The sequence below is a fragment of the Daktulosphaira vitifoliae genome, unplaced genomic scaffold (assembly GCF_025091365.1).
Source record: "Daktulosphaira vitifoliae isolate Bord-2020 unplaced genomic scaffold, ASM2509136v1 Scaffold_1, whole genome shotgun sequence".
Classification (NCBI taxonomy): domain Eukaryota; kingdom Metazoa; phylum Arthropoda; class Insecta; order Hemiptera; family Phylloxeridae; genus Daktulosphaira; species Daktulosphaira vitifoliae.
In genome coordinates, this window is record NW_026099572.1 from 2486418 (window position 1) to 2511993 (window position 25576).

Sequence of the window (25576 nt, forward strand, 5' to 3'; positions counted from 1 at the left end):
CTATCGAATTGGCTATCACGGAACTTAGCTGTGGGCTCTCAAGTTGAGNGTTCTCCACAACACGAACCAGCGGATGGGCATCCAAAAATTTCTCTTTGCTATCGAATTGGCTATCACGGAACTTAGCTGTGGGCTCTCAAGTTGAGGCATTCCACTGTCTGTTATAGGATCGTTTTAATAGCATAAGCGTCAAACACAGACTCGCCGTACACACTCAATGCCCAACAACACTCGATCGCGTGAATCGGTGGTACGCAAGTGGTGCTATATCCGATCGGCGGCCGAACAGAACTGTTATTATTACTAGAGGACATTCTCAAAAAAAAAAAAAAATTAGTCTCCAGGGTCAAGATTTTAAATCATAGTCAAACATTTAGTGTTTATCAATTTACTCTAATAATTAGTGAATTGGTTATTCTACTAAAAAATAGTACGGTATAAGTATTTATTTTATTCAGTTATTAAAATATAATTTAATATATAATAACTTTTTTAACTTTTTTCTCCAAATATTTATATACTACATAAAAAATCAATATTTTATTGTTTACGTTGAAAAGGGGCAATATAACTGTAATAGTTACGCAATGTTGAGAAAACATTTATCATTATCTAAATTTTTAAATGTAATATCTTCTATATTATCCTATATAAACCATGTCAAAAACTTGCATATTTACTTCCAGCACCGGAAATCAGTCGAAACTATTAGGAAAATGTTTAAAAAGATAAATTCATAATTATGTAGGTACTACGAAATTAATAAATATACAAGCAATAAAATTATAGAAAAATTTTTGCATTATTTACGAATAACATCCTTAATAAATTGTCAATTATTTTTAAAGTATATTTCAGAATTTTTTTTTATACTCATTGAAACTTACCAATATAGTTATTAATATCATAGCAAATTGCATAATTTATAACATTGGTAAAACTGATTGTTTTTTTGCTTAATTTTATGTAAATGTTTATATTTGCCTATGAATATGATTTAAATTAAAATTAATGTAAATTAATAGTTCTATATCAATCTAATAGTACTATGAATATTAATCTACATTAATATTCATAGTAATGCTGAAAATCAGAAAAAGAAGCATAACCCTATTTTTGACAACCTATATATTTTGATCAGAGATGCGGTGTTCTTTGGTAAAATTAGCAAGGTTTGATATCATTGTTTTGATTTCAGCCTATTATAAGTTTTAGTTTTCTTTACTATAGATAATTCTCATCAAGACGAACAATTAAACATCATATTCCAGTGATAAAGAAATTTAAAAAAAATTGAATGAGTACAAAATGATTGGTAATATATTTAACATATTTATTAATATTTATCGCTAGGTAATATATTTTTATCGAATAATAAAACATTTAAAATTAAAGAACCCCCCTTTTTAATAAATGAAAATAAAAATTTTCTTTAAAAAATAATATACTTAATATATGTTTTTTAAAAATTTCTGTAAATATTTTAGACCTAAAATAATTGCTTATTTTTTAAATGTCCATTTACTTGAAAAATATTTATATATACTAATATAATATTAAATTATAAGCACAGAAGGGACTTAAGGAATTTTAAAGATTTACAAACATTTGTTATACTGAATAAAGTTCATTATTATTTATTACAGTATGAAAGCTATGCACTAATATTTTATTTAAATGCTAAAAATCAAGTTACACACAATATAACTATTATATGAATTCGAAACTTTGAAGATTTTTTTTGGGAATGTGTTTTTTTTTGAGTGGATATTATTGATGATATAAACTATTTGTCATCATTTTTTAAAAACAGTTATTAAGAAATTAATTATTTTCATTATATTACATATATTTAAGCAATGTAAATTTTAATTAAAAATTACAGAGTTNTATTACATATATTTAAGCAATGTAAATTTTAATTAAAAATTACAGAGTTTGAAATTTAATATTGAATTGCATAACTTTACGAATACATGTTCAAAATTTAAATAATTATTTAATAGAATAATATTTTTTGTTTATCAAGTTTATATGTAATATATATTTAAAAGATTTAAATTTCAATACAAGTATACCACACATGTACCTGTTCTATATTAAAAAAGTGAAGCATAAATATGTTTTCTAATGCATTATATGATTTGTAGGCTTATAAATAGGTATTATACTATGTATTATTAAAAGAAAAATCAATGTACTTATTTTTCTTTGAACTTCAAAATAAATAATTTTTTTCTCGCTAGGAAAAATAATTATTTTGTAAAAGTTTAAAATTTGAGTTCCAAAAAAACTATACCTAATTTCAATCGTAATTATTACCTTAACTAGAAAATGTTTATATTTAATGAATTTATATAGGATAAACTTAGCCTTAGATAATAATCAAGACAAAAGTAATCAGAATATATATTAGCTTCGATGCGAAGTTGAGAAGGTATTAATTTTACTATGATGGTTTATTTTTTATTTTTTTGTGTTTGTTAATACTTTTTCTTAGCTCTCACCAAACCGATTTATTTCAATGATACGTCAAAAGATTAAAAATTGTATCTAGTTAAAGACATTGTCCTTGAAAATTGAAAAATTTCCCTCGTTTTCTGTAAATAGCGGAAATTCCCCACAAAATTACGACTTTTCAAATCTGTAAATTTTGACATTTTTTTCTTTTTTTTTTTTTAATTGCTATTTTTTTTGAAAAATGAACGAATTGACATAATTTATTATATATTAAAACCTTAGATATTTCCATTTCATTTGATATAATTTTTTTGAAAATCTAACATCCAATCTAACAAATCCATTCCGGTTCTTTCTTAGATTAACTTCATTTTTATCATTTTATTTATATGTCATCATTAAGATATTGAGGTCAGAGTCACTATCTGCACTCAGATATGCTATTGATTTCAATTCTTGGTTTCGGTATCTCGACATTACTAATATATAGTCTATTTGGTTTCTATACAGGTCTCCTGGACTTAACCATGTGTACTGTTTTTTTTTTGGGCACCTTATTCTATGTGCTTGTTATTTCATATTTCTCTACTTTACAAAAATCTATTAGTCTCTGCCCTCTATCGTTTCTCATTCCTAGTTCATATTATCCCACAAATTTATCATCTCTGCCTTCTCCAACAATAGCGTTCCAGTCTCCCATTATTATTACATTGTCTTCTGCCTTCGTTGCCTTAAGTGCTTCTTCTATTATCTCATAAGTGTCTTCTGTCTCTGCATCGCTAAAGTAGACATGTATACCTGAATTAGCACTAAGTCGGCCGTTTTTTTTGCAAACCTGGCCATAATTACTCTTGTGTATAAAGTTTTGTTAGAGTGAGGGATTTTCCATCCTATTTATCCATTATTATGGCCCCTCCTTCTTGTCCTTTTTTTTCCAGAGTGTGCTATCTATACGTTGTCACTTTTTATTTCTCTTTCCTCTTTCCATCTAGTTTCACTTATTTCTAGTATACTTATTTTTAGCCGATGCATTTCTAACTTTAAATTTTCTAGCTTTCCAATTTTTTTCATTGTTTTCACATTCCAAATCACAATTCTAAAACAAGGATTTCGCTTGATAACGACCTGAGAAGCCTCGTTTATTCTCCAGCCGAGCCCAATGCGCTCCAATGCGACGTATTAATTGATTTTAGGGTTTTTTGAAGAAATTTTTCATAGGTAGTAAGTTTGCAAGATTTGGTCTTGGACTTTATTAAAGTGGTTTCCCGTTGCCTTCCACATCGCAGTATAATAACCGTTTTCGTGGTCTCCATTCACGCCTATTACTACTACCTGCCTATAGCTGTACTTGCTTAAGAAGCAACCACCTATAGCCAGTACTGAAGGCGCTGCCCCCCACCTTCAGGTCCATTTTTTTCGTCTTTTACGACAGGTATGGACTACTACTGGTGTAATTTGATTCCCATTTACAGGGGTAATTTCAATTTTACATTAATATATTTTTATATCTATTTCACAGACTTATGATACATTTAATAACAGTTTGAGAAAATGATCTAATTTATAATATAAATCCAAAATATAATTAATTATGAGAATATAGAAATTAATATTATTTATTTATTTATTTCGAATTTCAATGTTACAGATTTCATAATGTCCTGTTATAATACTAAGAGTAATTCAAGCGAATTTTCAAACCATTCAAATAGTCTTTCAAGTTATTCTATTGACAAAGTCGTTGAAGTTTTAAATAAAGAATTTGAATTTGGTAAATACTTACTTGCTATAACATTTATTATAAAAAATGTTTTTATTTTAAGTTCAATACTTTTTGACTGGTATTGATTATTATATTTACGCTCAATATTGAAATATTATTCGTAAGTAATCTAGTAATATTTTTTGGATATTAAAATACTTCGAAATGTATTTTGAACCAAACATTGCTCAAACTATTATTCAATCTGTTGAATATTTTAATGTCAATTAATAATTTTACAAGGTAGTTTGATTGTTATAATTACATTAATTATATTAATTTAATTTTAATAAGTATTTTGAAAATTTTCGATTAGCTAAAAATTTTTAATTCCAAAACTCTCCATATTATAGTTTATACATTTAGTATATGATGGATTTAGATGAGTTTATGAATCATGTAGTACATGATTATACATGTAGTATATAATATATACTACATGTATAGTTATCATTATTTAGTAAATTAATTATGTGCCTTATGAAAGCTGGGAAGTCGCAAAAATGTTTGGAATTATTGGTGATATGTGTTTATAAGGTATAGTCAACTAAAATAAACATTTATTACAAAAAGTTCTTTAACTGTTCAACTTTTATACAACAAAATTTGTATTGAAACCTTATAATTTTACAATAACTTAAAAACGATTTATATTTTTAATTTAATCTTAGATTTACTACTCGTCTTAGTGTATTTTTCTTATTATAATTTTTCTTATCGTCATAATTATTCATTTAATATTGAAATATCAATTTTTTCATGTCAACAGCGCTAATGAAAGATGTAAAACAGCTAAATTAATTAATTATTAAATGTTATTCTTAAATTAGCAATCGAATTGAAGTATATATTATAACAATCACAATAAGTAAGTGGTGGTAAATAAACAGCATTAACGACATTAATTTTTATTCTTACACATACATTCTGAAATCAATTTTTTACGATAAAACAAGACTAAAAGACGTTATTTTATAAGCTTTGTATAATTTTATAAATATACTATTTGTAAATTTTATTTGATGAAATATATTTATATATATATAAGATGAAATTTTATACATGGATTAAGGTATTGAAAATATTTCCCTCTAAATTACGCTTTTTTAAATGGTGGTGTAAGCATATACGCATACTAAATACTTTTTAAATAAAGTAGTTGACGCCGGTTTTTCTTATTAACAAAGATGGCAGAAACCCGTTTTTTAGTTTTCACTATAGTTATAATATATAAGTTACAATACAAATATAAATATGATATATGTATAAATATATATAATATATGGGCGTGTGATAAACAGCTGAATACAGCGCGTGTTGTAATTAAGAAAAGAAACAAAAAACTATTATTTATTATAAAATATTTAAAGTAACCAGGAATGCTAAGGCGTAACATGTTTGGAAAGTAAAATATCCGACTCTCAGTCGGCCAGACATCTAAGTACTCGCAACATTCGAGTTGATCGTCGGAACGAAACAGAACGCATCAGCAATACACAGTCGGCGGCGGTCTTGTCACGGTGTCAAGAGCGGCAAAATGTACGAGATTACCATCGATCGTCATATTAAGAAATGGACGGCTGATATCGAGAGGGACACGAATGAGCGTCCGCCTAAAGCAGTGCCATGTCAAAATGATTCGATCAAAAAGTAGTATGTCATATTAAGCAGATCTTCTCTACTTAAAGTACTTACCTTAAGAATTTGTTCAAGAAAAATTTATTTAAATTGTGCTAGAGTGCATTTGTTTATACATATATGTAAAATGTATGTAATTGAAATGTTTATGCATGTATCCACGCTTTTAGTTCTGAGCTGACGTTTCCAACTCGTAGCAGAGTCGATTTTCAGAGCGATAGTTATAAGATCGTGGTTGTAACTATACTACTACGGATATATTCGCGAACATTTCAAGCAACACGACAATTCACAAAAGCTTTAATATATTAATGAGATGTATGTGCCGTAGTAATATAAATATTGTTCGATACATTTTTATTTACGTGTGTTATGATAATTATTTAAGTATTAAAGTGACCTGAAAAAATTGACTCGGAATATCTTGATTCATTAATTTTTTTCTTTCATTACTCGAAAAAATGATGTAGAAATTGTGTTATAGCTGATACAAATACATTTAGAATCTCAAAAATCGATAATAGAGCACTACATTATCTATGAATGGTATACCAAAGGCTCATCAGAGTCGGTTCTTTGGTACATATTACCAAAGCAAGACTCGTTCTCAATCAAATTATGTAGGCAACTAATCATTAGATAACGTATTTGTATTTTTTATATTTTATGTATTGATTCAAATGCAGTAGATTTAAAATTTGTAGAAAGTTAAAAAATGAATAAATGAAACAAACTTAATAAAAAAAAAGAAGATAATAAAAGCCATAAAGTTATTAAAGTTTATACAGACATAATTAATTAAATTTCAAAAAATATAAATAATAACTTATGCTTATTCTCTTATAATGTACAAATGAATTTTTTTTGAAAAAAAAAATAGTTATTACGATAATACTGGTTTTATTTTTTTAGTTGCATAAATAAATAAGTAAGTCTTAATCGATATTTTCAAATATCACTTTTAGACATAGAAGCTGATTCGTGGATGCTAATGAAAACGCCGTGGGCTGTATTAGGTATAATAGGAGTATATTCATTATTTGTGTTGAAAATTGGCCCTCAACTGATGGAAAAACGAAAACCATTTAATTTGAAGCACATTATGATGGCCTACAATATTTTACAGTTGTTGTTCAACGGGTATATGCTATCACGTGTAAGTTTAGTCTACCTTTAATGTAAACTAATTAAAATAATTTCAACAATAGCGTATATAGAAATTTTGAAGGGGGTACAAATATTTTATAGAACGTAATGTTAGGAAGCTTCACTCCTCCACTAATCCTACTATTTTTGTGATATTATGTCGATGGGAGATCAAACCCCAAGGACACCTCAGTAAGTACGCCGCTGAATCCTACAATTTAAATAAACGTATAGATATTTTGAATATTTGACTATTGATATTTTTCATATCATAAATATTTATTATATAGCAATATTTGTAGAGGTCAAGTTTGGATGATTTAATCCCTCGTCGAATTTATTAATAAAAAAGATAGTTTAAGTACAATATTTAATTGTAATTTTGTTAAAGATAATACCGCTAGTTATAATCATAAAATACAAAATTAAACTACTAACAAGTTTCTAAAGTTTAATAAAAAAACAATTTTTTTTTTTTGTTAATAATACAGTAAACTTAGTTGCTACTAAAACAAAGTTGTTAATAATTTTTTTAATAGTTAAACAGATATACTAAAAATCATATACTTAAGAAATAAAAAAAAAATATATTTTTGACTGACTAAATGGTTTATGACAAATAAATCATTCTGTATACTTAGAAATTATAGAATAATTATTTATTCAAAAAGTAATATTATAAAACTGGTTATGAAATTCGATCATATATCTTAAAAAAACCTAATTTTTTTCTAAAAATAAATTGTCCATGTGAATATAGATCTGGCTGTTCTATATGTTTTATATTCTCTTGTACAATTTGAATACAAAAAGAACGGACTTAAAAACAATTAACACTTTCACAGTTTTTATTTTTCTCAAATAAGTTATATAATTTGCATCCATAAAAAAAAAAAATGTATTTTATATATTACGAGATTTATTGTAAAACCGATATTTTTACAGTATTTTCAACCTGGATTAATCAGTAGTCTAGTGAAACATGGCTGTAGCTTAGATGCAACGGACCTTAATGAAAAACATAATTTACGTAAAATCGTAAGTTTCAATAAACATTTAAATAAAATAATAAATGATTATTTTTCAATTATTTTACTATAATAAATAAAATCCAAAAACTTTCTTTTAGACAAATGAAATGATATGGCTTTACTTAATCAACAAAATTTGTGATCTAATGGATACAGTAAGTACACATTAGTATATTATTTATAATGATAGGTTTATCATAAATATAAAAACTTGATGTAGTAACTTGAAATAGATTCACTATTAAAAATATCTAATCCATTCCATTATACAAAATAAAAAGAGTTAATTGACATTTTAATTTTGAATTATTAGGTACTGAGGTTCTAATGTAAAATATTTCAATGAAGTTTTTAAAAAATATTTAATTACTTTTTTTTTATGAAGTAAATTATTTATAAATAAATTCTGTATATAGAATCAAACTGTTTTTAATAACTTTTATTAATAATAAAACATCATTTTTATGAACTAAAATATATGACATCGATATTCGCAAGTAAACAGAAGTGTTATTATCGGTGGTTGTAAGGCGCATTGTTGTGAATTTATAAATACACCAACTGATAATACAGAAAGTATATCTAATAAAAGTAATAATTAATAATAAACAATCTGTGACTGTGTCAACGACGTCATAAAACGTCCAATAAACCAATAAACCCAACCAATAAATTTAATCTGACAGTGATTAAAATCACTATCATAAAAAACTCATCGATGCAAATCTTTAGATAGTGTTTAATTAAAAAAAAATTGAGGATTATTCCAAAAGCTACACGGTATGCTATTTCTTTATTTATATCCTGATTAAGATAAGGTATGTCGAATGAAAGTTGTTTATAAATAATACTTCTCATGAAAAAATTGTATTGATCCATACATNAATAAGTTATAGCATTATAAAGTTAAATATTATATAAATAATAAAATCGAGAATTTTCACACGAAAATAGTATTCGGTAGCCGTTTTCACCATGAAGACAAGNTAAATAATACTTCTCATGAAAAAATTGTATTGATCCATACATTTTTTTTAAAGAGTTATAGCATTTTAATGTGAAAAATGTAAAATATAAAATCAAAAATTTTCACACAAAAATAGCATTTGGTACAAAGACAAGTTCAGAGGTCCAATTTTTTTTTACCATGATAAAGTGTATTACATTAGCTTTAATTTAAGATATCTATAAAAGTTTCAGACTTTCCGGAACACTTTCAAAAGTTAAGTTGAAAAAGTAAATTTTTTGTGAAAAAGTTGTCATTTTAATCCCCCCCCCTGTAGGCAGATAAAGGGTCAAATTTACAAAAAAATATATCAAATGATAGGTAAAAACATCAAGCATCTATAAAAAAAAATTATATTGATTTGTTCATTTTTGTAAAAGTTACGGCAGTTTTTAGTAAAATAAATTGAAAAAATTTCGAAAATTAGCGATTTTTAAATTTGTAATTTTTTTGGAGGTTTCCCCCATTTACGGGGAACGAGGGAAATATTCAATTTTGAAGGGTAATGTCTTCGACTAGATACGATTTGTGATCTTTTGACGTATCGTTGGAAGAAATCGGTACAGTGAGAGAAAAAGTGGCAACAGACATAAAAAAAAAAAAAAACACATCATAATAAAACTATTACCTTCTCAGCTTCGTATCAAAGCTAAAAAATTGTATCTAAAAAACAATTAAAGTTATGCTAAATATGAAAATGCCATTTATTATTAAATTAAAAACTCAAACACTATTAAATTCAAAATATGTGTTCCCATTTAAAAAAACAAAATTGACACCCTTACCAGGCAAAAGGGATGAACTTAAAAAGTATTACACTGTTAATAATTCAAGAATAATGTGTTACTTAAGATAATTAAAAGAAAAATATTTAAATTATTTTTAGTCTGTAAGTAATTGAGTGGGTTATAATAAAAAAATCAACCTGTATATATATATTATGTTATATAACTACTAATGTTAAATTATAGAATGAGCCCAATATTTTGGTATAATCACTATTAAATACTATAAAAAAAGAGTATTAAGATTTTTCATATTCTATTTCATATATTTATTGGCTTTTAAGAAATTATTTTTTTTAAATCTAGTCTAAACTCATATCATGTATATATTTTACAATTTTTTTGTTTTTAGCTTCGATGCGAAGATGAGAAGGTATTAATTTTACTATGATGTGTTTTTTTTTTGTGTCTGTTACCACTTTTTCTCAGCTCTCATCGAACCGATTTCTTTCAACGATACGTCAAAAGATCACAAATCGTATATAGTTGAAAATGTTACCCTTTAAAATAGATAAATTTTCTCTTGTTCCTCGAAAATGGGGGAAATCTCCAAAAGAATTACAATTTTTAAAATCGGTAAATTTTGTCATTTTTTTCACTTTTTTTTCTTAAAACTTCCATAACTTTTTCAAAAATCAACAAATCAACATAATTTTTTTTTAAACTAAAACGTTAGATATTTTCCTTTCATTTGATATAATTTTTTTGAAAATTTAACACTTAACCTGCTCATGGGGGGGATTTAAAATTGCAACTTTTTTACAAAAACTAACTTTTTCAACTTAATTTTTGAAAATGTTCCGAAAATACTGCGTCCTTTAAACATATATCAAATTAAAGCTTATTTTATGTACTATAAAATGAAAAAAAAAATTCGTCACGACATGTTATAGTCTATGAGTAAATTGCCACCGAAATTAAAAAAAATCAGCTCCTATCATAATGTTTTTTGTTTTTAATACTACCATAACTTATTGAAATATTAACAAAAACAAAATAATATTTTTTTATATTGAAACCTTAGGTAATTTCCTTTCATTTAATATCATTTTTTTTTTAATCTAACACTTATTCTGCTCAAAGGGGGGGATTTAAAATAGCAACTTTTTTACAAAAACTAACTTTTTCAACTTAATTTTTGAAAATGTTCCGGGAATACTGCGTCCTTTAAACATATATCAAATTAAAGCTTATTTTATGTACTATAAAATGAAAAAAAAAATTTGTACCGACGATCTATTTTCTATGCGCAAATGATTACCATATTCAAAAATATGCTATTTTTGTGTTAAAATCCTGGGTTTTGTATTTTATTTTATTTTAAAATATCTTATAAGGGCAATACACTGACTTTCATGAATATTATATAATTTATTTGACATAGAATAAAGTTCATAAGTCATAAGAAATTAAACTATTTTAAATTTTTTTGCTTTTTTAAAGTCGAAATAGTAACTTTTAAATTGCTACTTTTACCTTGCGACGAAAGCGACCAACAGTTGCCGAATCGATAACATTTGTGTCCTTCATACTAGGGGTACGAGGTTCGAATCCGCCTGTGGCAATTAATATTTTGCATTTTTTTTTTTTGAGTTAGAAAAAAATGTTTAAATCATTTGATTTTTATCTCATTAAGGTATAACTTCAATAAATATCAAATATCCCATCATTATAGTCTCCCCACGTGAGAAGAAATTTTTTATTCATGTTAATATTATTTTACTATGTGTTTTTTTTGAAGCCGCTATTTATTTTTCCAACCCTCACTTAACCGACTTTTTTCAATGATACGTCAAATGATTAAAATTCGTATTTAGTTGAAGATATTACCCTCAAAAATTGAAGAAAAAAAATTCCTAATCAAATAACAAGTAGCTTAACCAGCTTTATCCATACAAACAATTAATATTATTCATTTCTAATATTTTTAAAGTAAATTTTCGAATTAGATTTGATATTATATAATTTTACTTTGAAATTTATTAATTTTTTCTCTATTTGTGTGTGCTACTACCAGTCTATAATATTCCAAATTTTTTCGTAACATGTTGCTATATAAATCATAAATAAAAAAAAAAATGATTTTTAGTTTCACCTGAATTTAACGATGGATTTTTAACACGCTTATATTAGTTTCACCTGTATGCACCTGTTTCACAATGGATGAAATAAAAAAATTACTGTAAATAGTAATTATAAAATTTCCTGATTGCATATTAATCTTAACAATACCATTTTTTCTATTTAATTTCAAACTTGCAAATTGAACTAAAAGTTATGGTGATAAATTCATTTTTTTTTTTTTATTATAAACTTTCACTTTATAGGACAAATAAAAGTAGGTTAAAAATTATTACTTTTAACATATTAAAAATCAATAATAATTTGAAAACAATTAATTATAAAAATTATATAATCTATAAGTAAAAGAATTACTAATCTGGATATAATCAAGGAAATAGAAGTTGATGTTGCTTTTGTAATTATCTACCAATTTCTTAGAATTAAACACTGTCTACAGATTTGAATCGAAGCGTTTCTTATGATAGTGATTTTAATCACTGTCAGATTAAATCTATACTGGACCCAATCATGCCACGTCCCCACTGTGCCGCGACCCCACTGTGCTGGGTTTTTGAAATGTAATTTGAGTCCACCGAAAGTTGCAACTAATACCATTCTAAAGTTTTTTTTTTTTTACAACCGTTAGGTTGGTTAATACCAACTGGATTGGTATATCCTAGGGAAATTTAAGTGCAATGGTTTTCCGTTGCTTTCTACATTGGGAACATGGTATAATAATTTAAAATGGAATAATTTTCAATATATTTTAAAAGTTTTACAACAAATTTAATAAAGTAGATATTTAATACTGACATTATATAGTTTAGTATTAAGTACTATAAAAGTGTACAATGGTAACAGATACAAAAATTAAAATAAAAAAATAACATATTAAAATTAGTACCTTATCAGCTTCCCATCAATGATAAAATACGTTGTTTATAATCCCTTATTTCATAATTTAAGAAATATACAGAGAAAAGTAACAATTAAATTTTTCAAAACCACTAAATATCAGGTTTGAATCAAAATTTGTTTTACGTTCTAAAACTTAAAATGTTAACAATATTATTACGCTATATATTTTGAAATAATTTAAATGTTATAGATTTATAATGTACTCAATTTTGTAATTTTTTAACAATATCAATTTTTATGTTTTTCGATATTTAAGTGTTATTCTTAATTTTGTACCTTATTAGAAATTAACCCATCCATTGCTTGCATGTAAGAATTTTCCTCATAGTTTACTTGCTAAGAAACACTAGGTGTCTCACACTTATATTTGTATTTATTATATTATTATATTACAAAATATAAAATTAGTATTTATTTTACAGGTATTTTTTGTTTTAAGAAAAAAACAATCACATGTATCATTTTTACACTTATACCATCACATGAATATGGTTATTTCCTCTTGGGTGTGTATGCGGTTTTTTAAGAGTAAGCTATGCTTTATATATTTCAAAAGTTTTATTATAATATTTGATCCATAGTTTTACTCCTGACAAACTATTTAAGACACTAATTGGCAAGAACGCCTCACTGCTGTTTTATTTGCGACTTATTTGCGTGTATGAAAATATTTAAATTATTAAATATAAAACTAATGTTTTTTTTCATTAATTCATGGAAAAAACATAAAATTTCAAACCTTATTTAATAATTTAAACATAGTCAACGGAAAAGAAAAATTATTAGACAAAAATGTTTTTTTGAATTATGTTGAACTAAATTCAAACTTGAAGATCCTAAATAAGAAATTTCATCAAAGGTTAAAATTGACTACATCGGTAGGTGGTACCAATTAATTGCAATTAATTTCAATTGATAATTCAGTGATTCACTGAGATTCACTACTTGAATTAGTTGTAGAAAATTTAGGTATAAAAGATTCTTTTGGGCATACAAACGAAAATGTATTGTAAATTAATAATAAAAAGGAACTGATTGAGACAACCAACTTTAGTACATACTATTAATATAGCCCATTGCTTTATTTTAATAACTGTTATATAATTGTTAGTGAATGTGATACTATTAAATTTAATACAGATTGGAAATACAATAAATTAAGAAATTTTTGGAATTTTCTAAATGATTAGTTTTAAATAATATAGAAAATATATTATCAAATGTTCATGTTTAACAATGTAAGAAATTTCATATTCTATGGTTTTAAATAAACATAATATTAAGTGTGAATTATTCAGTATATTACTTCCCATTCTTTCGTCAAATAATAACTTTTCATAAGAATGTAGACTAATATTTAATTTAAAACTATTGTATTTATCAATTTAATTATTAAAAAAATTATACCTAAGGGTAGATTTTGAGGGGTATCTGTCGAATAAAACGGGAGCCTATTTCTATTTGTAACTATTAAATAGAGAATGGTTTAAATAATATCTTGAAAGTTTGACAATTATTATTGTGTTATTTGAATTAATTTCAAAATTACATGTAAAATTTAAAATAAAAATTAACTAAAAAATATTTAATTCAAAAAAGTACAAAAACTACTGTAAAATTGCAAATACATTAAAATATGACTTATTATTATTTTTGTAAATAATTTATTTTTTGTCAGTCCACGTTATTCTTTACAAAGTCATCCAAGTACTTTTTTTTTGGCGCATTAAAACTTATCTCGGTCAATCAAAGATTCTGGAGGATGATGGTTACATGATAAAGGTATCATATTAAATATAAAAAAATGATCTACATCCGTATATTGGCGTTTTTTGATAATGTTATTGTCTTTTAAAGTTTATGTTTTTTTTTTTTAATTGTTATAACCTTGTATAAAATTGGTTTACTGAAAATCGCCTGTGTACGGATGTAGATAATTTTATTAGGTTTAATTTGACATTTTGATTATGACCTACAACAGTCCTTTAGTATCTAATACATATGTTAATATATTTTTTAATTATTTACATCGTTTTGTGGCGTACCTAGAGGAATCCGTTGCACACGCGCGATTGTCGGCAGCAGCAGCGACTTTGAAAACAGGGTTTTTCCTATTTTTTAACAGAATTTCAGTATTATGAAAACCAAATTAATATAAAATCAAGATATTATTCGTCTCAAATATTATAGTACTTTAAATTAATTGAAAGCTTATAAATACTGTGATTATTTTTAAAATTTTTATTAATTTTAACAAAAAAATTGTAATACTGACTTGTTCATTCAACATATATATATTTTAATGACTATATTTTACTATGTCTTAGTATTATACACTATATTTTATAATGTTTTTGAAGAAATAAAGTTTTTACATGATTTCGAGAATTTCAAGAAGACTAGCTTGAAAAGCATAACTTAATTTTTTAATGTTAATTATGTTAAGAAAATTATTTTTGGTATTTTAAAGTCTCATATATTTCTTAATTTATCAATCATTAACTACTATTTTAATTCACCTTATAACCTATTTAAAAGCTTACCTTATACATTATAAAGGTGTCAATTTTATTTTTATTAATAGCAACATACATGTTTAGCTAGCTTATTAAATAAAAAATTATCTTATTAAGAAAAAGACGAATCGATAACAACTTTTGGACCAGTTGTCGGAAAAGATTAACAATTTAAAGTAATAATTGAAGATAAAGAATGGATGCTACTATTTTTAACACGCTTATATTAGTTTCACCTGCATGAATGTTTGTAACTCTCCACGCGCCACGTGCTATTCTCTCGTATTACTTCGTCTATGGCTTTGGGACTAGACTGTCGTAACGCATTCACCCCACCCCGCTCACCTAACACAGATGACACTATTACTGTATAGTTTTATGTTTGGTTTTCGTACCCGAACATGCGTGCGCATCATCAATATTATATATTCAATATTGAATATATTATATTTAATATTGTATATTATTTATATAAATTTTTATTGTTTATTATTAGATATAAACATTTAAAGATACAAATACAGGTAGCTAATTGGTTTTTTATGACAATGTTCGCAGGTATATAACTTTTATTATCAATGGTAATAATACACATTGTTGTGAGTTTATAAACACACTAACAGGCAATACAGAAATTATATCTATTGATAGTGATAATTGACAATAAACACTCCTTGACTGTAACAGCGATGTCAAAAAAAACTAAAAAGTGAAAAATAAATATAGTTTAAAAGCGTATTTTCAGTTTTTTTAAACTATGTTTATTATAACTAGACATTTGCCGGTCGTTATTTTTCTCTTATCTAGATATAAATAGGTCAATAATTTCCGAAAACTGGCTTATTATTACGGAAGTTATTACTATTTTAAAAATTCACTGGAAATGAAGCGTGGGTAGCAGATGTCACGTCATCTTATTTAATATTTTTTTTATAACCTTAGTAAGATTTTTCTAATATATATTATTTGTATATCTTATAATGTGTGTAATTTTATACCTGGTTGGTTAGACATATGCAGCTGAGAAATTTCTAATACTAAATTTTGTCATACTGCCCTTCACCTCCAGACAATATTTTTAAATAGTAATGAATTCCGTAAGAGGTATCGGAGGCTGTGGTATCAATGAAAAAGGATAAAGCAGTGGTACCAGATGATTTGCCAGTAGAAGTATGGAAAATATTAAGCGGTGTTGGCATAAGGTGGTTGAAGGAGCTTTTAACTAAAAATGGAGGCTGTGGTATCAATGAAAAAGGATAAAGCAGTGGTACCAGATGATTTGCCAGTAGAAGTATGGAAAATATTAAGCGGTGTTGGCATAAGGTGGTTGAAGGAGCTTTTAACTAAAAATGGAGGCTGTGGTATCAATGAAAAAGGATAAAGCAGTGGTACCAGATGATTTGCCAGTAGAAGTATGGAAAATATTAAGCGGTGTTGGCATAAGGTGGTTGAAGGAGCTTTTAACTAAAAATGGAGGCTGTGGTATCAATGAAAAAGGATAAAGCAGTGGTACCAGATGATTTGCCAGTAGAAGTATGGAAAATATTAAGCGGTGTTGGCATAAGGTGGTTGAAGGAGCTTTTAACTAAAATCTTATTAGAAAGGAAAATTCCAAATGAATGGAGAAATGAAGAGTGAATGTGTCAAACGTTCTATGTGCCAAAAAAATATTTGTTCAGAAAACACAAAAAACAATGGTAAAATGGGCATGTCTCACAAAACGAACACCACCTATGAACGCAATTTTGGACAAGTAAAAAATTTAATTGACATTTGAAACACCTACAAGATTGTGGCCCTTGGTACGTAGAACATAAATCAGAAACAAAACAATTTTTCACTTTTTTGGCACGTAGAACGTTTGACACATTCACTCTTCAAATATTATTGTTATGTCGATGTTTAAAAGTAAAGATGACATACAGAAGTATGGAAATTATAGAGGCATAAAGGTTATGAGTTATAGTATGAAAATTTAGGAAAAGGTAATAAGAAATGAGACATCGGTATTTAAAAAACAGTTGGAATTTATGCCTGGTAAGTCAAAAATGGAGCCATTATTTTGTGTGAGGCAACTAATAGAAAGGTTAAGAGAAAAAATAAAAAGCTTTGTATGGTATTTATAGATTTGGAGAAAGCGTATGATAGGGTACCGAGAGAGGTTTTAAAATGGACATTATTGAGAAAAGTAGTCCCGAAAAGATACATTATTATAATAAAAGATATGTATGATGATACTCGTAATAGAGTNTTATAATAAAAGATATGTATGATGATACTCATAATAGAGTAAAAAGCGTAGAAGGAGTAACAGAAGGTTTTCGGGTAAGAATAGGAGTGTACCAAGGTTCTGCTTTAAACCCTTACTTATTCTCTATAGTGATGGATGAAGTTACTAGAGAAATACAACGAGAGATGCCTTGGTTCATGCTGTTTGCTGACGATATAGTGTTAATAGAAGAAAATAAGGAGAAAATTAATCAAAGGCAGAGGTATGGTGATCAACTCATGAAGAAAAGGGTTTAAGAATAAGTAGGAGTAAGACAGATTATATAGAGTAGGAGTTTAGGATAAGGAACGAACATATAAGAGGGAGCATAGGTGTAGCGTCTATCGTGAATAAGATAAGAGAAAATAGACTTAGATAGTTTGGTCATGTTATGAAAAAAGAAGAATGGAAGCTGTAAGAACAGTTATAGAAATGAATGTTGAAGGAAGAAGAGGCAGAGGAAGATCAAAAAAGAGATGGAGGGATGCTATTGAATGTGATATGAGGACAGCTGATGTGAGCGTAGAGGATGTGGAAGTTCGTGTCAAGTGGGAGTTTAGTGTAAGGGTGGCTGACACCAAGTAGTTGGGATAAAGGCGAGGAAAAAGAAGAAGAGTAAATTCCGTAATAATGAGTCAAAAGTTGTTTTTGACCCATAATTTTCTTTATAAGATAATTTTTTATTTAATAAGCTAGTAAAATCTTGTTGTTGTTTTAATAGGTTTTATTTTAAAAAATAAATTTGACACCCTTATAAAATATAATGGATGAATTTAAAAAATAGCTAATAACTTATAAATCAAGAAATATATGAAACTACAAAATATAAAAAGTAATTTTCTTAACATAATTATTATTGTGTTATTATTATTGAGTTGGTAGCGTTAAATTTTTTATATATATTCCGCTTAAAATTTTATGCTCTAAGAATCATTTTGAAGGAAATCTTTATAATTAATAATTCTTTAATTTTTTTTAGATCATCACGTCATATTAGTGGGATCGTTAAATTTAATTGTTCACGTCGTCATGTATACTTATTACTTTTTAGCAGCAATGGGACCTCAAATACAAAAATATTTGTGGTGGAAAGTTTACTTGACTCGTTTACAATTGGTAAGTACATAACATTAATTAAGCTGGACTGTTTTTAAATAATTCAAAAATTTTAAAATACAAAATGTTGTTTTCATTTTCTTATTAAATCAATACTTGAACAAAAAATTATTTACAAGATGTCCCAGACTAAACTGATAACACTNAACAAAAAATTATTTACAAGATGTCCCAGACTAAACTGATAACACTTTCAATAGAATTTTTTTTTTTAATAATATTTTATAAATAAAAAGCAAACACAGTACGTACATGGCACAGTGCGTACATGACATAATTGGAGCAATTATAGATGATATTTGATAGTGATTAAAATCATTATTCACTATCATAAAAAACGTTTTGATACATATTTGTTAATAGTTTTTAATTTTTAGAAGGAATCGTTGAATTATTCTAAAAAATATCAAATCTTATTTCCTAAATTACATCCTTATTACAAGTTTTAAGTTTCATTAATATAATGCATGAATAAATAAATATACTAGAAATTAATTTTAGTATGATATTTAATAATTTAGTAATATAATTACTACGAAAAAATTATTAAGTTATTGTAAACAGAATGATTCTTTTAATATTGGCCACTTGATTTTCCTTAAATAAAAATTATATTAAGAAAATTCTTTTTTAATTTTAATAATTCTTATTTTAAAAGAAATCAATTTGTTATAAATGGTAATCTAGAGGCTATTTTGAAAAAACTTTGTACATCGCTACTTCATTTTCATAATCTATTGGTAGTTAGAACATTTTTTTTTTTTTTAAGGACAGCCCCTTCTTATTAATATACTCATTTTTTTGACATTACAACTGCAAAGGCGTTGAAAGACTTATGACCAGTACTAGTTCCATGTTATCACTTTTTGAAGTAAAATCTCGAAATTAGTTTTGGATAATTGAACAAATTTACTTAAACCAAATTTTTTTATTTAATTATAAAAATCAATTTAAGTCGTTTTTAGTTTCGAAAAACAATATAATTTTACTATTTTTATTTTCTTCTTCTTCTTCCTCGACTTAATCCCAACTACTTGGTGTCAGCCACCCTTACACTAAACTCCCACTTGACACGAACTCCCACATCATCTACGCTCACATCAGCTGTTCTCATATCACATTCAATAGCATCCCTCCATCTCTTTTTTGGTCTTCCTCTACCTCTTCTTCCTTCAACATTCATTTCTACAACTGTTCTTACAGCTTCCGATTCTTCTCTCCTCATAATATGACTGAACCATCTGAGTCAATTTTCTCTCATCCTATTCACAATTGACGCTACACCTATACCCCCTCTTACATGCTCATTTCTTATCCTATCTTCTCTAGTCACTCCACTCATCCATCAAGCATTCTCATCTCCACTACACTCATTCGCTGCTCTACTTTATTGTCAACCGACCAACATTCTGAACTATACATCAGAACTGGTCACACTACAGTCTTGTAGAATTTACCTTTCATCCTCATTGGAATTTTTTTATCGCATAAGACGCCAGACGCTTCTCTCCATTTCAACCACCCTCACTTTAACCTTGTCTTACATCCTCGTCAATACAACCGCTCTTTTGCATAACTGACCCTAAATACTTAAAACTTTCCACCTCTCCAATTACGTCCAATCACTAAAACCTTATACTATACAATATACCCAACTATTGTGTAAATTTAATGAGGTTTAATTTAATATAAATAAATCAATCTAAAACAATTTTCATAACCTTTCATTAATTTCCTCCTTATTTTCTTCTATTAACACTATATCGTCAGCAAACATCATGAACCACGGCATCTCTCGTTGTATTTCTCTAGTAACTTCATCCATCACTATAGAGAATAAGTAAGGGTTTAAAGCAGAACCTTGGTACACTCCTATTCTTACCCGAAAACCTTCTGTTACTCCTTCTACGCTTTTTACTCTATTACGAGTATCATCATACATATCTTTTATTATAATAATGTATCTTTTCGGGACTACTTTTCTCAATAATGTCCATTTTAAAACCTCTCTCGGTACCCTATCATACGCTTTCTCCAAATCTATAAATACCATACAAAGCTTTCCTTTTTTTCTCTTAACATTTCGATTACCTACTTATTACTTTTCTATTCTGTACTATTTTTATAATGTATTATAATAATAAACAAGTTATAATATTTTTATTTATTTATCAGATGATTTATTACATATTAATTTCTTTATTTTATTGCAGGTTCAATTCATGATTGCAATATTGTACTTTGTATCTCTATTTATTTTTGATTGTTCTTTTCCAAAAGTATTTATATCGTATGTGATATTAAACATAACATTTTTTTTATACTTATTCACAATGTTTTATTTGAAGACTTATAAAAAAGTTAAGCCAGAGTAAATTAAATTATGATGTTTTAACTTTATTATTTCACTTTTTTTTTAATATTATATGTAATATAAAGTATTTTTTTTTAAATTAATTAGTAAAAACTATTTTACTAAAAACTAGCATATGAAATTTTCATTATTTTCTATGATTACTTGTTCAGCAAAGAAAGGATTTCCTTAAGTTATTTTGACATTTGAGTATGTTGGATAGTCGACAACGGTCTTTTTTTTATATTGAGGGTACATATATATGTCATATTCAATATATTATAATAATATTTGAAAACACAGTTATTATTAAGGCATATAATATAAATTCATCAATATGAAATCATTTTACTAAAAAATATAAAAAATCATTTATAAAAATGAATTAATAAAATATTTTCTAATAAATGTTTGTAAAATTTACTCCATCTACTATGTCATGTGATAACTCTAGTTATGAAATAACCAAGCTATTTCTGATGCATTTGCAAATTATTTTTCGTCAGTATACGCTAGTTCTCCATTTGATAGCACCTATCATAGTACTAATATTTTAACTGAATCTTTAATAAATACCTCGTCTCTGTATATACCCTTATCTGATGTTTTTGAAGATCTTTCAAATATGGGTGAAGACTGCACTTTTGGACCAGATAAATTATATTAATTAAATTTAAAAAATAAATTAATTAATTGTTGATAAATTAATTGTTTTATCTAACTGTTGTTACGCCCTCGCTCGTCCAATTCACATTTTATTTAATATATCTCTTTCTCATGGTATTTTTCCTTAATTATAGATATCTAGTTTTGTAATCCCAATCTTGAAATCTGGAAATCGTAATTTAATACAAAATAATCGCTCAATTTCAAAATTAAGCTCAATACTAAAATTTGTTGAATAATTGATTGAGCCAAAATTACCTTATATGTTTAATAGTATTATAATTGATGAACAACATGGTTTTCGTACCAAAAAATCAACTTATACTAATTTGTTAGTGTGTGTTACAAATCTATTTGATATTATTGAAAAAAAAGGACAAATTGACGCTATATATACTGACTTAAGTAAAGCTTTTGATTCAGTTGATCTCAAATTATTATTAAATAAACTTAATGCTCAGGGNCCAATTCACATTTTATTTAATATATCTCTTTCTCATGGTATTTTTCCTTAATTATAGATATCTAGTTTTGTAATCCCAATCTTGAAATCTGGAAATCGTAATTTAATACAAAATAATCGCTCAATTTCAAAATTAAGCTCAATACTAAAATTTGTTGAATAATTGATTGAGCCAAAATTACCTTATATGTTTAATAGTATTATAATTGATGAACAACATGGTTTTCGTACCAAAAAATCAACTTATACTAATTTGTTAGTGTGTGTTACAAATCTATTTGATATTATTGAAAAAAAAAGGACAAATTGACGCTATATATACTGACTTAAGTAAAGCTTTTGATTCAGTTGATCACAAATTATTATTAAATAAACTTAATGCTCAGGGTATTGGTAAACCACTATTATCATGGTTTGGCTCCTTTTTAACGGGTAGAAATCAACAAGTTAAAATCTTAGACCAAGTGTCATCTGCTTTTAGTGTCTCATCTAGTGTACCACAAGGTGGACATTTATCTCCCTTATTATTTTTGTTATTCATAAATGATTTTAAAAATGTGTTTCATTTCTGTAAATATTATCTTTTTGCCGACGATCTAAAGATGTATGTGGTAGTTAACTCATTAGAAGATTGTTATAAGCTGCAAAATGATATTAACCGTTTCAGTGAATTGTGTAAAAATAACCATTTATTAATAAACATCAATAAATGTGCTCAAATATCCTTCACTAGAAGGAAAACCCCTGTTTTATACAATTATTCTATTGATTATCAAGACCTTAACATAGTTTCTTCCATTAAAGATTTGTGTATCATTTTATCTGCCGATCTCTCTTTCTCTGAGCATCTTTCATTTATATACAGCAAAGCAATGCGCATATTAGGATTCATCAGACGTCAATGCTACGATTTCAAAAATATCGATTGTCTAAAATCATTATATTGCACTATGGTACGTTCAATTTTGGAGTATGGGACAATAATTTGGAATCCTTATCAGCTTAATCAAATTAACCGTCTGGATAATGTACAATCATATTTCTCGAGATATTTATCTTATAAGTTTTTATATCTTTTTACTCATAAAAAATCCGCTTTGTAAGATAAATCGTTCATAAATACAAAGAACAAAGTAATTAATGACATAAAATCATATGATAGCCATTTCGTTATGATTAAGTAATTATTCTTTTTTTATTTATTTATTTGTTTATTAACGCCGTAAGGCATGACAGTGTACAAAAGTTTAATGTATAGTAAACTTAATATTAAAAATAAGTAATATAAAATAGATTTTAAATATAATGATACAGTTTTGCTACTAGATTTAAAGGTAATAAAATAAAATTAATCATAATATAAAATATTATAAATTAAATTTCAAACATAATGACGAAGTTTTAATTTTATTTCTGATATTCCAAGGATATTTATTTTCGTCCTGTTAATTTCAATTTTCAGGTTTTCCAACTTCCCGCATTGTAATAAAGTTCTTACATTCCAAGTTGCTATGAGTATAAACTCTTTAACATTTCTTTCCTCTATCGTAGTCCTCACCCGGAGATCCAAATGGGGGACTATTTTAACAGCAGATACATTAGACATTTGGTTGAATTTTTTGTAGGATTTTTAAAATTTTAAATGACCAAATCAATTGTAAGGTTTCAGCCAAACCAGCGGGCCTACTATTTACCCACTGTCCAAGGGAATACTGAACAGTGACCTAGTAGCCGAGCCAAGCGAGGATAGTACTCGTTGACGGAGCTACTAGGTTTTGATTTAAAAAAAAACAAAGATTAATAATAAAATGAGAGAAGAATAAAAAGAGAAAGGCCATGTATAATATAATAACATTTTTTTAATGATTTAAAATTTATAAATATTATTTTAAATATATATATTCATAAGAAAAGAATAATAAAAAAAAAAGAAGAAAAAGAGGTGCTATATACACAACATTAATAATGAGGTAGAACAGGGGGTTTCATGTTATACTCGTTGATCGTGTTCTTGAGTGGCGACCCACCACTGGCCATAGTTGCGCCTCACATCATCATCATCATCATAAACATCTCAATGTTTTATTTTACAAAAAAAAAAAATGGAGGACAAAAAAAAAATACAGTCTGGTTGACCCAATGAGTAGACGGCAGGTGGACTCAACGTTTTATTTTAATAAAAAAACGGAGGACAAAAAAAAAATTACAAAAACGTGGTTTTCACACCAAAAAAATATACAGGCAACTTGTCGCCTCGGTAGTATAGTTGAGAAGAGAGAAAAGGCCGTTGTCGCGGCATTTGTATAATGGCCGGTGATCGTTGTGCCGGGTAGTGAAGGTGCCAACTTTAAATTGGTTCATAAGGAGTTACATAAATGTAGTGATGCACTGTGTGCGGTCAAATTGTCACAACAAAACGGGTACTGGCCATTGGATCGGTTGACTGGTATATAAGTTAATTTTATAATTGGGGACATACTTAATACCTAATGCACACACCATTAACTGATAAGAATTGACTAAAAAGAACTAGTCAAATTCTGCAACATTACACAATATAAGTTTTTTTTATAGATACCTTAAGTATTTACTTAACATTTGATATATTTTTGTGAACATTTGACACTTTACCTGCCCACGAGGAGGGTGTTTAAATGGCAACTTTTCCACAAAAAATTAAGTTTTTCAACTTAACTTTTGAAAATGCTCAGTAAATAATGACACTTTTACATACTTTTTATATACCCCTTTCATCCGACATACTTTTTTTTTAAATCGGATCATTTTCCTTCATACAAGGGGAGTAAAATTTTAAACATGCGTATTGAAACTAAGACTTTTTTCAAATTAATTTTTGAAAGTTTTCGGGAAATATTGACACTTATACAGGGTGATTTTTTTATCATAACCCACTCAATTACTTGCAGAATAATAATAATTTAAACATTTTTTTTTTTCATTATCTTTAGTTACACATTATTCTTGAATTTTTAACTATGTAATACTTTTTAAGTTCATCCCTTATGCCTTGGAGGGGGGTCAACTTTGTTTTTTTAAATGGTAACACATATTTTTAATTTAATAAAATGTTTGAGTTTTTAATTAAATAGTAAATGGAATTTGAATTTTTAATATAACTTAATTCGTTTATTAGATATAATCATTTAAAGTTTCAAATTTTTGAATTAATATGCAGGTATAATACACAATGGATAACAAATATAGGTAGCTAATTGGTTTTTTATAATATCGATATTAACAGGTACACAGATAATAACTATCAATTGTAGTAAGGCACATTGTTATGAGTTTATAAATACACTAACAAACAATACAGAAAGTATATCTATTGATAATCATAATTGATAATAAACAATCCGTGA

The 25576-nt window shown here is 26.5% G+C and overlaps 1 protein-coding gene and 1 long non-coding RNA gene across 5 annotated transcripts in view; one reads left to right on the forward strand and one right to left on the reverse strand.

Annotated features, from left to right (window-relative positions):
• LOC126893823 (uncharacterized) overlaps positions 1–25576 on the reverse strand; it is a 138307-nt gene that overhangs the window by 109693 nt on the left and 3038 nt on the right. The window lies entirely within an intron of this gene.
• LOC126893779 (elongation of very long chain fatty acids protein AAEL008004-like) lies at positions 1103–21114 on the forward strand. Of its 4 annotated transcripts, none has more exons than XM_050664270.1 (8): positions 1103–1315; positions 4109–4231; positions 6826–7016; positions 7952–8044; positions 8136–8192; positions 13233–13338; positions 18575–18711; positions 20925–21114. In XM_050664270.1, exons 1-8 carry the CDS (start codon positions 1309–1311, stop codon positions 21084–21086), a joined length of 876 nt encoding a protein of 291 aa, XP_050520227.1. In that variant the 5' UTR covers positions 1103–1308; the 3' UTR covers positions 21087–21114. The 4 variants fall into 4 exon arrangements, with proteins under 4 accessions (XP_050520227.1, XP_050520226.1, XP_050520228.1 ...); XM_050664269.1 differs by lacking the exon at positions 1103–1315 and adding an exon at positions 3746–3934; XM_050664271.1 differs by lacking the exons at positions 1103–1315; positions 4109–4231 and adding an exon at positions 5740–5875.

Coding starts and splice junctions, on each gene's coding strand:
- LOC126893779 (XM_050664269.1), top strand. CDS start 3,895: ATGGACTACTACTGGTGTAATTTGATTCCCATTTACAGGG. Junction 8,193..13,232: donor TTTGTGATCTAATGGATACA/GTAAGTACACAT, acceptor TTTATTTTACAG/GTATTTTTTGTTTTAAGAAA. Junction 18,712..20,924: donor ACTTGACTCGTTTACAATTG/GTAAGTACATAA, acceptor ATTTTATTGCAG/GTTCAATTCATGATTGCAAT.